At 41.7% G+C, this 15,807-nt stretch overlaps 1 protein-coding gene across 3 annotated transcripts; it reads left to right on the top strand.

Moving 5' to 3' along the window:
- The first annotated feature begins 420 nt into the window (after positions 1–420).
- LOC131893603 (helicase ARIP4-like) lies at positions 421–15,778 on the top strand. 3 transcript variants are annotated; one of them, XM_059243695.1, is made up of 12 exons: positions 421–656; positions 8,497–9,035; positions 9,422–9,723; positions 9,807–10,075; positions 11,482–11,663; positions 11,746–11,908; positions 12,009–12,177; positions 12,597–12,770; positions 12,856–13,058; positions 13,139–13,353; positions 13,421–13,931; positions 14,185–15,778. In XM_059243695.1, the coding sequence occupies exons 2-12, from the start codon at positions 8,502–8,504 to the stop codon at positions 15,510–15,512; spliced, it is 4,050 nt and encodes a 1,349-aa protein (XP_059099678.1). In that variant the 5' UTR covers positions 421–656; positions 8,497–8,501; the 3' UTR covers positions 15,513–15,778. The 3 variants fall into 3 exon arrangements, with proteins under 3 accessions (XP_059099678.1, XP_059099679.1, XP_059099677.1); XM_059243696.1 differs by lacking the exon at positions 421–656 and adding an exon at positions 5,963–6,140; XM_059243694.1 differs by lacking the exon at positions 421–656 and adding an exon at positions 7,442–7,722.
- Positions 15,779–15,807: the final 29 nt, after the last annotated feature.

The raw sequence follows: 15,807 nt of genomic DNA, 5'->3' as shown, positions 1-15,807 counted from the left end.
TACAAAAACACCGCCCGTGAAGAGAAAGACGCCGATCCGAATAAGAAAAGATGTCATCGACGTCAAAGAAGTGCCATTCTGCCAAAAAATGGCACCCAAGGATCTCGTCTGGCAACTATGCCCGTCACTTCTGTGTTAGGGATATACGAAACAATTTTAGTGTTTTATACAGATAGGGCGTGACTTGTGTCATCGAGTTAGCCTGGCCTCTGAGAGGTATCTTACTCTTTCAACGCCTCCATGAGATCATGCGAATAAAACCACACAAATCCAGCTTTTAATCAAACGCCAAACCCATCACTAACCCACGAACAAGAACAACTAATTGAAGGACAATGATAAATCAGTGTCGAAAATTGTAAGAATCCCACCAGTATTAGATATGAACATGATGGAATGAGGATGAACTAGTAAAAATGAATTTTTAGATTTAGTCTTCGCTCAACTGATCCATCCCTAGCGTTGTTCATGTTTGGTGCGCTGTGCAGACTGCACTGATCGACAGATGATAGGTGGAAAGTACCAAAGAATGAATCCAATACTCAAGTGAAAGTGCTTATCATTTATCCTGTCCTTCAGTGTATTTCTGCCAATCGCTTTTCTACGGTGGTCTTTTCTATTTTCAACGAGCTCGAGCTCAAAACAACATCAAACAGGTAATGGGCCAATTTTGGAATCGTGACCATTACTTCAGATTGAAAAATAGTAGCAGTTTGGATGCCAGGACTAACCACAATTGTCTATTTCGGGTCTCTTGAATTCAGCATGTTTTAGCTTGAGAATACCTTGACCTAAAATGCTTTTTTTTGCTTTTGTTCTGGAAGAAATTCCGGAAAAGTACCATTAGATTGAAGCAAATGAGTCAACCCGAGAACTCATAGGTAATTTCTACACTACGCACACTTAATTGGGTTGTATTCAATGGATGTTAAGAGCGACCAACCGTTCAGGGGAATTGATCACTATATGAATTCCGTAATCGCAACTGAAGAAATGTCAAACTCGTAATCCTGTTCATTATTATGTATTCTCAAAGAAGGGGGATCGGCCAGATTATTCAATACGATTTCGACATCAAACTCTTTCAAGATCTACCAATCGATTGACTTCACTTGAATTAGTAATCTGATCTCCGTGCAAAATGACCTTGAAATGTGCTAAAAACAACTTATTCAAGTCTTGCGGATTGGTCTTCCCACGATCGATCTTGATAAGATTGGCCGTTTAGTTCCTTCATGTGTTTTTTCTATTGTGTGGACAAAAAATCATTCGTAATGTTCAAGCGTTTAAGAAGCCGCTGTACTAAACGGTGTCTTTGGTTCGAATTTTGGGCTACCCAAGCCAGGTGAATTGCCTTCAAAATTCGACATCTCATGCCAAAACGTTTAAAAGTACGATTGGTCGACAGGATACATGTTTAGATAGAGTTAAGGTTTCCCATTGATGCTTGACATTTTGGATCCTTGTATAAGAGCTTTTATTCTGTGCCCGTGGCCTTTGGATAACAGTAGAAAAAGAAAAAAAAATACCATAAATGATTGGAAAATGCATTTTCCTGAAGGAATAGTTGATTATTTGATTACTCTAAAACATTGGTTGTTATACTTTGTCATCCATGGGTTGCCTTTGAACTGTTGCCGGAACAATGGGTATCAAGTCAAGTCCGAGTTTCAAGTCCATGTCGTAGCATTGTAACAACATACGTATCTTCCATTTGTTTCCTTATTTTCAAGAAGCGCGCCCACGTACACTTGAATTTACTTAGATGTAACATAATATATGTACGTAGGTAGAGAGTAGGTTTCAACGCTTTTTGCTGATCAAACCTTTTGTTCAGACGTGTGCCGTCTCGGAAAAAGGCGCAGATGACAAGCTGAAATGGCTAAAATTGAGGATGAAATTCCTTTCCACAAAGTTCTGCCCCTGTCAATGCCATGGTGCAAAATGATTTGAATATGCTTGGAATTCTTTATTCGCTTGCTGTGTAAATTTATGGGAGGAAAACAGTTTGACACAAAAGTGTTGATCTTTTGTTCATCACGACCCCATATCTACACAAATCAGCAGTATTCAAAGGCGATAAAAAGTAATAGATTTCAAGCAAAATTTGGAATGAGAGGGAAGAACCTGAAAGTTCATACACCCTTGATTCATTTTTAACGTGTGCTTGGATGTTCCTGGCAACCACTGATGATGAAAACATTTTGGAACTTTTTATGATTTCATCTCAATCGTCGTTTTTATCCCTGCAGCTATAGTTTGTATGTGCGTCAATGTTGCCTCTAAATAAACATGGGCAGCTGAAAATTTCATTCCAAGAAAAAACTAGAGATGAAAGAATCTTTCAGTTAGTAATCAAAGCCAGGCATGTTCCTCCCCATGGTTTTTATGTTCATGACGAGTGAATTTGCCTGGCTTTACAGGTATCTGTTGATGAGAGGTTGATATCGAAGGGTTTTATTCTATTGTTCCATAGCACTATTTTGGTACACTTGGCCATTTTCTTTTGCAAATATGCCCAGGGCATCGTCGTCCACGAGCAGGGTTATAACTTAAGCCACATTGTTAATCAGTTCATTGATAACATATCCTTATTCTTTTCCGCACAAGTTCAAAGCCACGATTCCAACTAACAATGCTTTGCACCCTGAATTTCATCATGATTCTATCTTAGAATCTGGCCAACTCAAATTCGTTGGTGGACCAAATATCATATAAAGATTGAAAGGTAATTAGTTGACGGATTATGACCTTTCATTTTAATAGTACTGGGGATTGCATTCCCTATAGCGGTTAAAAAAGCCCGTGAAAAAACAAACCGAAAAAAAAGAATAAGAATTTTGTAAGTCCAAAGTAATATCACGAGCAAGGTAAAATATTCATGATGTCTCCTCGGGATGAATGAAGGGTCGTGTTATTGTCATAACTGGGTTTCATAAGCATTGCATTTCTGTCGATCCCAAACCTATGGAAACCACAATTGGACTTCAGTTCTCTCAGTCCTAAATCTAACCACTCAGGATTTGACACTAGGTTTATGGGAGAGGGTTCCATGGCTAGTTCCATGGTAACTCGACGCAACGGAAAATTCGACACAGGAAAAGCGAACGCATAGGAGAACTTGTACATGTAAGCTGGGTTCTTGGATACGGTCGTCTCCACTCCTCTCGTCTCACCCGTCTCATCACGGTGGTCAAAAAGCCTTATTAAGTATTGAGAGGAATACGCAAATCCATCTTAACAGTCTTTTCCCTCGCAAAAACCATAACTGGTAATTTTGACCTGATTGATTTATTGAATTATGGCTCAAATTTAACGCTCATATGGCAATTAGCTACCAAGATTTGTTTAGATACTTTTGATAAACTTCAAAAAGGCTTTTGAACCACTCTGGCAGTCGTCTTAATGGTGAGACGAGAGGGGTAAGCTGATCATCCAAGAATCCAGCTGTAATCAATAACTGCTACTCCTTAGCTGAATACATGTGTTTTAATGCAAATATATTCGATACATACACATCGGAAAACTTGACACATCGGAAAAGTCGACGTATTGAAAAACTCAATACATTAGAAAACGCGACATGTAATCACAACAAATCAAAACATGAGGCAGATTGGGAAAACATGACTGCCTGAAACCATTTGCTAAGATCCGTTGAGGATTATAGGCAATGGAGATAGGGTATCCCTGCTTAAGATCAAAATACTTTGGCTATGAAAAAAGTGTTTTATTATGTAGTATTACACACTTTATTTGTTAAACTATCAAAAAATCATTCAAAAGCTTGGAAGTGTGAAAAAAAAATAAATCACTTTTGTTGAGTTTTCGATGCATCAAATATTTCAATCTGGCGAATTTTCTGATGTGTTGCGTTTTCCTGTGTCGAATTTTCAGGGAGCGAGTTTTCCCATATGTCGTGTTTTCTTTTGTATCGAGCTCTCCGATGTGTCGACTTTTCCCGTGTAGATTTTTGTCGAGTTATCCTGGAACCATGGGGGAGGATTTATGTCGCAGGAATAGTGATATTGTTACTTTCTTCGATGCTCGTTAGCTCTCTTACGCAATGCACGTGATTTAGCACCAAATATAGATTCACGCGAGTGCATCCTTCATGATCGAATCCTATCTCGTTTTCAGCCTCGATAAGACGTCAAAACAAGCTTTTGTACGTATCTTACACACTCTCTTTAGAGTGGAAACGAGTCGAACAAATTTGTACCCTTGACTTGGCTGTTCCAAAACGTTTTGGGAATACTTACAGTAGATTGAGAGAAAGGGCATCAACAAGTTCCATTATATCATTATTGCGTCATTCGTGATAGTTTGGATAAGATCCAATTGATAATCCAGTCCCATTTATTGGCAAATTTTTTTTTTGATTCAAATACGATTAAACACGAAATGTTTATTGCAGAAAAAGTCTGATTTGAGGATCAAGCGCCATGTCTGGCCTGGCAAGACCAAACGGAATAAATTTTAATTGAGTTGTATGTAGAGGCTGACCATCAAAAAATAGTACGACCAGGAAATTAGCTCATTTCTTTGTACACAAATGTGCTGAAGAAACTTTGTCTTCATTCTTTCTGAAATGGTCATTAATCAATCTTCCTTGGATGTTGATTGGCACATGCTTGGCCTCGTGATCAACCACATTTTATATAATACCCCTTATGCAATGGTTCTTATGATCCGACTTGATAACCATTGGCGGTTCTTGAGTAATACATGTCTCCTTGTTAGTGCAATGTTGAATTCGAACCTAATCCATCCGATATTTCCATAGAACTGTCATTTTTCCAAGAACACCTTGATTCCTTCATGAAAGCAATCGCCTAAAGCTCAGGAGTTGTTCAGCTAAAGTAGTCTTTCGGCAGGGTTGGCTAGTCGCACCTCCTCCTTTTTTTCATTTGGTTACGAACTCTAAATTCAATTGGACTTTGAAGTAAGACTTTAATCTGAAGTTGCTGTTTTTGTGGTAGTTATACGTCGAACGCAGGACGAATTGAATGTGCTTCATATGCAAGAACAGACAATCGCCCGATGTGATCATTTTCTCTATGATACTATGATGATAAAAGTTAAGTAAAATGAATAAATTTCTCATCTTGAACTACTAGGATTCCAATCCCAGGAGCGGTAAGGAAGTCCGCAAAAAAAAGAAAAGAAAAGATACCTAAAGGTGGGACCAAATACAGTTTTCCATTAACGAATAGAACGAATTGCAACCATCACTTGCAAGTTTCCTTGAAAGTGCCAGATGATTGGGTCAAAATACACATGAAAAGCCATGCAAATAATCTGAAACCACAGCTATTCTCCGAATTACTTGTGCGCGGTTGTGGCCCAAAGTTGTAACTAATTAAAAGGCTTGGATTTTCGTTATATGGAATTGTTTCGCTCAAAGAAAGTAGAAATGGTAGAGGGCTGCATGAGTCAATTCTCCTCTCTGACTGATTGTTCACACATACATTGTACGTGCATGGAGTCCTAAAGGTTTTGCCAATTGAAAAGCAACGCAGAAGTAGTTCCTATTTCAACTAGTTTGCTAATTCCCTCTGAAAGATTTCTCTAAATGATGCAGTCGGTAACCTTACCAAGACGTTGCATTATTTACATATATCTGCCAAGATCATGTGCGAAAAAAGGTATGAATTATTTCTTTTTTTATTTTGTTGAAGCAAGCATGTTGAAAAAAGTTGTTTTGCAGATAAATGAGTCATAGTAACATTGCTGACTACATATGAAAGGCTTAAGTTTTGGGGATTTTAGGAATTAAGTTGGAGCTGTGGTAATTTTGCATCGCCTCGTAACCAACGAAAACTGTTGAGGCACCCTATGGGGAGTTGCAGTACACCTGAAAGTTTTCAACTTCTTCAATTTTTAGTCGACGTGAAAATTACCGTTATATCCAAGGTTTAGTAATTGTGCTTGAAATTATGTTTAATCGCTCTCTTTAAGGATGGTCCATATTTTGATTGGAGGGATGGACCAACCCTGAGCCCTCTTCCATGATTAAGACCCTGGCTTGGTATTCAATGGAGCTAAAAGCGGATTTGATTGTACGTGTCATACACATCTAGCGTTCAACGTTTTAAGCAAGCTAACCTCAAGAGTTTGTCAGAATTCGACAGATTTAGGTACGATTACTGATTTGTTTCCCAGTAACTGTTATGCTGTTGAATGGACTTGTTATGAGCTAGCCGAAATGGTTGTTATGAAAGATGCGAGGAATGCACGTAACTCAATTCTAGTGGTGTTCCTTTTCTAATTGGGTAAGACCGAGAGATGTACTTCCAATGAGAAATGGGACTGAACAAGGCAAATGCTTGAATGTGTGTTCCCAAATCATGGGCATAAATAATGGACTAATTGTTCCCAGTTGGTTTAGTCTATATTACTCAACCAGTTTGGCATGGGTTTGCTACATGAAGTGATGTAGACGGAATTTGGCTTTTATGATAACATTTATGTAGTTTAGTGCTGCGTAAGCTGAATGCAGTGATAGCAAAGACCTGTGTTAATTACTTAAATCGATTATAACTACAATTTCATGGGCTTCAATTGCTCGATTGTCAAATGCAATTTATGACAATTACGTACAAATTGTAACACAATTACATTTTAATTACATTCCTTCGTCGTTGTCTAGCCAATTTGGAAATCATCTGATTCGTATAATAAACCTGTGAACAACGTTGGCAACAGAAAAAAAACCTAGTGATAGATTCACCATAAATTGGACTCTAATTTGACCAAACTATAACTAGTAACTGCCCTTTTCTCAATTACACTGGCTGACATGTGATTAATTACTTAGAAATGCAATTGGAATTACAATTACATCAAAGGTCTGATAAAGTTAATAGAATCGAATGGAAAATGAGCTTGACAATCCAAGCCGAACTAATCAATGATTGTCTAAAGTTGCACGAACTGAATAGTCCTTCAAATGTTTTAGGTGAGGTCCTGTTAGGTTAATGTGTGTTGCATCCAGAAGCCTAACCTTAAGAACATGATCTCCAAAATGGAGATAACACTCAATCACTTTTTAGCAGCTCAATCGCAATGAGTCAAAATTACAGAAGCACCAAAATGAATTTCCAACCCTTATAAACTTATCATCCGTTCCCTGTTCTAACAATTTATCGTCGTATGATCAACCTACTTAAAAAACGCTATCTTTCCATTGTATACGTACTAGTTGTTAGTAAAACGTCTCAAAAAGAACGGACTCCTAGTGTGCGTCCTCGACGGGGATCGATTCCTTCCGGCTCCGCGGCTCCTTACCCTTATATAAGGGTTTTACATAAGAGGCAAACATTATATAAAAGCCGGGGCCTCCCGAGGCCACTATTTGCTGTCTGCGCTCCTCTTGATTTGCTCGGGGTTGGCGGGCGCGCCTTGTGGCCGCTCACCCCTCCTCTCAGAACTTCGCCAGGACCTTCATTTCTCAGTGCAAGAGAAAGGTTCTATTTTGGTTTAGTTTGATATCTTCTGTCAATGGAAGCTTAGCCAAAGTGAGTTCCAATGTCCGAGTGATTCAGTGGGATTGAAGTAAAGATAGACTCCTACAAGAAAGGAAAACAGTTTTCAAATTTGACCACGCCGAAATGGGCCTAACTGACGAAGAATTCAAGCGACCTTTGGCACCCATCAAAACCAATTGGATACGTTCCTCCTTTCCACTGGGATTGAACCAAAAGAACGCGATCCACGGAGGTGAGCTCGATAGTCTGCCGTGTGCCAGCCTTTTCATGGAACAGAATGGAACGGAAAGTACAAGTGAGCCTAGTGCACTGTCTCGCTCACTTACAGATCGAATCGTACGATGAGACCCTTAAAATAATTCATGCTTTGACTCGACGACATGTATCTATTTATTAGAAACAAAGTCACCCGTATAACAATAGCCCTGAATTCGAGGGATCTCTTATCCTTGGATATCCAACCCATGAACCGTGTGTACCTTCTTCAGTTGTCTTTTAGCAAAACAGACCCCGAGTAGGGCTTTGTAGTCGACTCTTGTGTAAGAGCGTTTCATAATGGCTTGGCGCACACGTGACATGAAGTTGCACGTGAGGCCTACGTACAAGTAAGAATTCGAACACGAGAGAGAGAGAGAGAGAGAGAGATAAAGAGACCTGGGATAGTACATACTAGAGGGCTCTAGTACATACACATTTCGTCGGGCTACTACGCTGCCAGACTCTCATGAAGTGCAAAGTACGGAGTGGTTCCGTATGATTGGAATGAAATGAATTTGACTATTAATTGTTTGAAAACATAACATTGGCTTCATAGTAGGTATGTTTGGTTGAAAGGTCATGGAGTTTCAAATTGTGTTTGATGAAAAGAGGGAGGGGGAGTTGAAAGACCAATAAAAGGTGGGAGGTGATCGAATAGAACCTGTCATTCATTTACTTCTGGCATTTGTCAGCCCTTATTATCGTACTCTTGAGTGTTATGTAAAGAAAATTCATTTTTCTCTGACAGAGCCTATGGATTTAACTTCCCAACTGTTAAGTCCGAAAAGCAACCGAGAAAACCTCATCGAGCCCAAACAAATGGAAGACGACGAGGATGCCGCTAAACCCGTCTTACCCATCCCCCACATCCCACCCAAAAGTCCCCACAAGGCCTTGGAAGATGGGCACACGTCAGCTTCGTCCAAACCGGAAAATTCATCGGATGAGGATTCCAATCGGAAACGAAAATCCGGCGAACACGTCCAAAACGAGCGGAAACGGGCCAAGAAAATGCGCCTCGAAAACCATAACCCATCCGGAACAGACAGCTCTTCGGACGAGGACGCATCGGGTGGTTCCAGTTCCGAGGATGAGGAGAACTTGGAGCTTGAGACTCAAGCCCGTGGGGCCCGTGAGGCCCAGGAGTCCCCCAAAGGCGGGCCCAGGGGCTCTTTGGATAAAAGTGAACAGAAGCGATTGAAGCGCCAGAAGCGGAAAAATATGCGGCGCAACATCAAGCATGTTCTGTCCAAGGAACAACTGGATACGGGCACTAAGGAAGCGCAGGTGAGGACAATTTTTTTTAATTTTTTTTTTTTTGAAAAACTGAGAGCGATCTTTTGTGGCTTTTGAAAGACTGGCTCATAGAAGTAAGTGTGCTGAGTAAAGAAGATGGAGAGGTTGTTAGGGAGAAACCAGGACGGAGTTGATTGCATTTCGGAGAAAAAATTGCTCTCGAGCCAAAGTGCCATGTTACATAAAGGCAAAAGTCACGTTGGACAATTGAATGAGATGAAGAGCTCTTAAGAAGTCACATAACTTATTGTGCAGAAGGTCAATCCTTCCCTTGATCTATGGAATTTCTCTCTCTATTTTTCGGGTTTTTTTTACCTCAAGTCTCTCGATTTAAAGAGCATTTTGATGATAACGCACATTTCCATCGGATATTTCAGGCTGCTGAAGAAGAGCGATTGCGACGCCTCCAGGAGCAACAACACGCCCAAAGGAAGCAATTGCTCCAAGAAGAGTTCCTCCGGCAAATCAAAGAAAGGCGTTTGAAGGAACTTCGTGAATTGGAAGCCCAACAACAAGAGATCATCCAACTCAGTTCGGATCTCTCGTCAGATTCGGATATCCTCTTAGTGTCCGATAATGAAGTGCAGGAGGTCAAAGACCAGGCTTTGGGCCGAGCTCCCAATGAGGACAACGAGCCCGAGGACGATCCCAATGACTCTGGAATGCATGTCGATGACAGGTGAGAAAGGACTTACATAGATGGGCCTTATGCTTAGGACATGATGATGAGGTTTGACTGAAATTAATGCTATTCTGCTATAGATTGAATGTGCCGGATTCAGACGGAAATGTTCTGGTGAATGTGGGCCATAGCCAAGAGGACCGCCCGATTTATTTGGCCAGCCAATTGGCCCGCATGATCAAGCCCCATCAAATCGGAGGCATTCGATTCCTCTACGACAATGTTATTGAGTCTCAAACAAGATACTCTCAATCCCAGGGATTCGGATGCATTTTGGCTCACTCCATGGGATTAGGAAAAACCATCCAATTAGTCACCTTCTGTGATATCTTCCTCAAGGCAACGCCAGGTAAGCCGCGTTCATTTTGTAACGACAAAAAGCCATAGGGAGGAACGCGGCAAGGCTCCATTCAACCCAAGGAAGTATTACTGCGTATGCCAAGAGCTCCGGAGATCCTCATTATAGTATTTCTTCAAAGATATCAGCTTCAGGTACTGGAGAACCAAGAAGCCCCCGAAGCGAATCGAAGTTAAAGGCCTGTTAGTCGAACTATTTTCCTTTTAAGAGATTTCCACGAAAAACTATAAACCCTTCGCTGGCCTTTACTTTTAATGGAAAGCTCCTTGAAGTTTGACATTTTTATTATTATAATTAGGCCATCCGTTATTGCACCAAAGCTGGCATAGTTGAAATAGAGGTACCCATTTCCAAATTGAATAATGCCGTTGAATGTATGGATGTACGAAGTTTTGAGGTGAACTGTTGGAGGGAGATATTTTCCCAAGAAATGTGTCCACTTCTCGCAAATTCATTGGAATATTGAGTCGAAACCTGTAGAAAACTGAAAGATGATTGATTGCCAGGCGAAGGTCATCGTGGAATTGACTGGCCTTAATCGACCTTTGAAAATACCATTTCTAGGTGGTAGGGCGTTCCTTCTGCAGAGATTCTTTTTAGGTCTCGCACTTTCTCCGTTACAAAACAGAATCGCCAGAGTCCAAAATTGAGTTTATATAAGACGATTAGCCAGGTCACGAAGGAGGTACATGTTGAGCACTGAACCAAAGAGACAACTAGTAGAGGTAGCCAAGTGTTCTGTGATCTCTTTCAATCATTATAATGGTTCCCTCCTTGATTTATTTTCTCCCTCATTCTTGGCAACCATAGGGATGGATAGAGAGAACGATAGAGAGATGATCTGTAGGCTTAGTCACGGACTTCTAGAGGTATGGACTGCAAACGGAAGCAAAAATATCCTATCTCCTAAACCACTCATCTTATTCCAAGTAAGCACTTCATACGACCACAAGGTCTTTTTGAATAGATGAACTCAGCTAAGTTTGAGCCCAAACCTATGCTTAGGGAACTCAGGAGACATGTTCAAAGTTATCTAGCAAACACTACATAACATTTGAATTTTCGGCCTGCTCTTGGTCAACTACATAAGCTTTTGACAACATAACTTTGAAACGATCGACTTTGCATGTAAATGATATAAAATTGACCTACCGTTAATGGAATAGATCTACGTTTCTTATTTTATTACTTTGCCTCAGAGTGGCTATGACCAAGAGCAGGCCGATTTGCCGGGAAGCTCGTTCGCAGTCCATATTTCTAGAAGTCCGTGGCTTAGTACGCTTCGTACTTCACTTGAGGGGCGACCCTTAGCGACCATTTGAGTGGATTACGAAATGGGATTGAGTTCGTTTCGTAAGACAACAATATGTTGTAAGTGATATGTCTTTCTTTCTAAGGTCGTCACATCCTGTGCATTGTTCCCATCAATACCATTCAAAATTGGTTGGCCGAATTCAACCATTGGTTGCCCACCCAAGCCGACCAATCCAGTTTGAGCCAAACTGGGCCGGTGGAACCCAGATGTTTCCAGGTTCACGCCTTGAACGATTCCTTGAAGAATCTGGAACAACGCACAAAGGTTGGTGATTGATTGAGCGCAAGAAAATATGTGCCTTTGTTGGGAGGAACTAGCCCTTAATTGAAGATCCTCGTTTGATTAGATTATCGCCGATTGGAGGCGTGTGGGAGGGGTGTTGCTCATGGGCTATGAGCTATATCGACAATTTGCGTGCAAAAAGCCCCGCAAGGCGCGAAAGAAGAAGAACAAAGGCCCTGAATGCATCGATTTGGAAGAAGAGGATAAGACCAAGTCCATGTTGAATGGTGAGCTGAATGTGTCGATCGCGAAGCTATCAAGTTGTAACGTTGGTTGTTGTCAGGAGTTTCATGTCTTTTTCGCTTCATTATCTTCCCCGACATTCAGAGATTCAAGAAGCTTTAATCAATCCGGGGCCGGATTTGGTCATTTGCGATGAAGGTCACCGAATCAAGAACTCCCATGCGTCCATATCCCAGACCTTAAAGGCCATCAGAACTAAACGACGGATCGTACTCACTGGCTATCCATTACAAAACAACCTCATGGAGTACTGGTAAGTAAAAGCTTTTTTTGGGGGAAGGGTCCCGGACTACTCTCGTCCTGAATTCAATCTAAAAGACGAAAACTACATCACGAAAGCATCATCTTTGCGAATAATTTTGAGATATATTACTGATGATTTTCAACTAACTTTGTAACAATCAAGCAATTTGTTCCATATTTACCAAAATGATTCATTGTACTATTAATCAATAGAAGTAATTCTTTAGGTATTTTTTATTCATTGTCATTCATTGTCATCAATGATTTGATTATTCAGGAGCATTAAACGGATATCGTTTTGGCACAATTCAGAAAAAGGAAATGAAGAGACCTTTATTGGACGTTACGTATGACGGGCATCAAAATAACTAAAATGATATCGCAGTGAATAGATTCACCAATGCCAATTGCACTCTTGATCTTTTACAGGTGCATGGTTGACTTTGTCCGACCCAACTTTCTTGGCACGAAAACTGAGTTCTCAAACATGTTTGAGCGACCAATCCAGAACGGCCAGTGTTTGGACTCCACTCCCAAGGATTTTCGACTCATGTTGCATCGAGCTCATGTTCTCCACACTCAACTCAAGGGATTCGTTCAGAGGTGCGCTTAGGCCTCCATTTACCCATCATAGCCAATCTTGGATATTGGCAGTTTTTAAAAAAAAAATGTCATCATCTTGTTCTAGGCGTGGCCACAAAGTGCTTCAGCAATCCCTCCCACCTAAAAATGAGCATGTCATTCTTCTCCGCATGACTGATATCCAACGAGCCTTGTATAAACGCTTCATGGACGAGCTCGTGTTCAATCGAACTGTTTCGAACCCGTTGAAAGCGTTTGCAGTTTGCTGCAAGATCTGGAACCACCCGGATGTCCTCCACCAATACATGAGTAAGCTTCATCTAATCACATTTAGAGGTTTACCCAATCAGACAACTTTCGTGACATCTCGTTTTTTTGTGGTTTTGTAGTGAAACTCGGTCAACGGGGTCTGCTCGATGATCTGGATATTGAACTGGACGAATTCCAATCCTCCGTTCCTAATGCCAATAAGCAAAAGAAGGGCAAAAAAGCCGGTTCTGCCCGGGGAAACAAGCCTGCCATTCCCGCTCCAATGGATCAGTTCCAAGGTGGATTCAACCCGTTTCTAGGTGAAACAAAGAAGGATGAAATCAGTTACGATTGGGTAAGAAGACACAAAATAGCTTCACCCATAGACATGGTTCAGACTCTTCAACAAGAACTCATTTCAGGCCCAAGAAATCATGAGTACCTACCAGACTGGACAATTGGAGAATTCCGCCAAATTTCAAGTGTTCTTCGCCATCTTGGACGAGACCATCAAGGCCGGCGATCGTCTCTTGCTCTTCAGTCAGTCCCTCCTCACACTAAACCTAATCGAGGAGTATCTTCAAGAGCGTCAATTGCCGGGTTCCAATAACCGCACGTGGATCCCGGGACAGAATTATTATCGTCTGGATGGATCGACTGCGGCCCAAGAACGTGAGCGGCTGATCAACGCCTTCAACGCCAGTTCGGACATTCCATTGTTTATGGTCTCCACTAGAGCGGGATCCTTGGGGATCAATTTGGTGGGTGCGAATCGAGTTGTGGTTTTGGATGCTTCTTGGAACCCGTGCCACGATTCTCAGGCCGTGTGTCGCGTTTACCGTTATGGACAAACCAAGGTCTCCCATATCTATCGATTGGTTTGCGACAATTCCATTGAGAAAAAGATCTATGACCGTCAAGTGAATAAACAAGGTGAGTTGCGGATCAGAAAAACTTATCTTTCCAACATTAAGTAAGAAAAAGCTTGTGGCTGGAAATGAGAATTGAGCGATTGCAAGAAAATTCCTGCTCTCGGGAAAGTTTTATAACACAGCGAAATGATCTTTGTTCCCAGTTTTCGGATGCGCCACTTAAGGCAGGAAATGTTCACCGAACGAAGTCATGGCCTAATCTCCAGAAAAGACTATCGTTCGAAGCAGAAATAAATGAACTTCCTATTTCCCAGGTATGGCGGATCGTGTGGTGGATGAGCAGAATCCAGACAACCATCTCAGTTCCAAGGACATCAACAGTCTCATCTGCGAGAATGAACAGGACCCGCCTATTCAAGACCACTCGAATGTCATGCATCAATACAACGACGATGTCTTGAAGAACGTGATCAGGGACCATGGATATCTCATGACCAAAGAACCTTTCACCCATGAGAGTCTTCTGGTGGACCGGAAAGAGAAGAAACTGACCCGAGCCGAAAAGCGGTTGGCTGAGCGAAGTTATGCCTTGGAACGGACCTCCAAAATCACTTACACTCGCCCGTCTTATGCGGCCTTTTACCCGCAAGCGGGTGGCTTGGCCACCAATCTCAACCAACCTGGCTCGAATGGACTCACCCGCGCCAGTTATGCCCATCAATATCAACAACATTTGATCCCTGAAATGGCGTCCCTTCCTTCGTCATCTTCCTCAGCGTCGACTTCATTTATGCCGCATAATCATACCAAATGGTTCCAGAGACCTGTGGCCAATGTACGGCCCTTCATTCAAGATGGCGCGAGTCCGACTCCTTCAAGAACGCCTCTCGAACTCAACCACCAATCTTGGGATCGAACCGATGCCCTCAATGCCTCCCAACCCTACTTTGAGCCTTGCCTAAAGGATACAAACTTGCCCTACCCAAATCATGGATCTGATATTATTCCCAATTGTGGTGTGGCACAAATCTCCCCGGAGAAACGCATGCCCCCCGCGCCCAATAGCTCGGTTACCGGTATCCCGTATAATTCTGCCAAGAAGTTCCCCGCTGAAGCACTAGCGAAGCAAGGCGTGGATATGCAAGAGATACTCATTCCCAAGGACATGCTCATCCCCACCAACTCCACGGGCCAACCCCCCATCGCTCTCAAGCAAGGGCAAAAGGTCATGGTGATCCGAACCCCCAAGGGTATTTACCTGAGAATGGGTGAGAAGATCATCAAGATTCGTTTACCTCAGGGTCTTTTGAGCGCCATGGTCAATGGCAATGCAAGTCAAGAGCAACCATTAACAACCCAACCACCCTCGACACAATTGCCACAACAACAGCTACAGCCAACGACCATAGTCGGCACAAATCTTCAGAATGGGGCTGTTGGAACCAATGATGTGGTGACGTTATCCGACTCCTCATCAGACGAGTTGCCCAAAGCCAATATTGCCGCCACAAATCCCAGTCCCGCTCAAGAGTTGTTCCAAATGGTGACCTCGGCCGGTTCCACGAACTATCACGGTGGTGCTTCGCCTTCACCAATATTCAACGCGGAATCTCAAGCGAATCAAATTAATCAAAGTTCTTGAGTGTCTCCACTTCTCATACCTACCAAAGACTTTGATCTAACCAATCATAGCCAACTTTTTTCCCTTCAACTTGTCATGATCTTCACGATTACCATCATCAACAGCACGTCAGGAATAAGTTATAATTCAAAATTCCTAATCATATTGTAACCATCCATATTAATCCTATTATTATTATTATTTACTATGTATGATCAATCATCCAGTTTTGCTTTTCACTCATGTGTTAAAGACACTTCTAAAAATACATTGAATGCAAATATATATATTGACTTGAGATTGATTCACAAGGATG

The sequence above is a fragment of the Tigriopus californicus genome, chromosome 2 (assembly GCF_007210705.1).
Source record: "Tigriopus californicus strain San Diego chromosome 2, Tcal_SD_v2.1, whole genome shotgun sequence".
NCBI classification, from domain to species: Eukaryota; Metazoa; Arthropoda; class Copepoda; order Harpacticoida; family Harpacticidae; genus Tigriopus; species Tigriopus californicus.
This window is presented reverse-complemented; position numbering and strand designations above follow the sequence as displayed.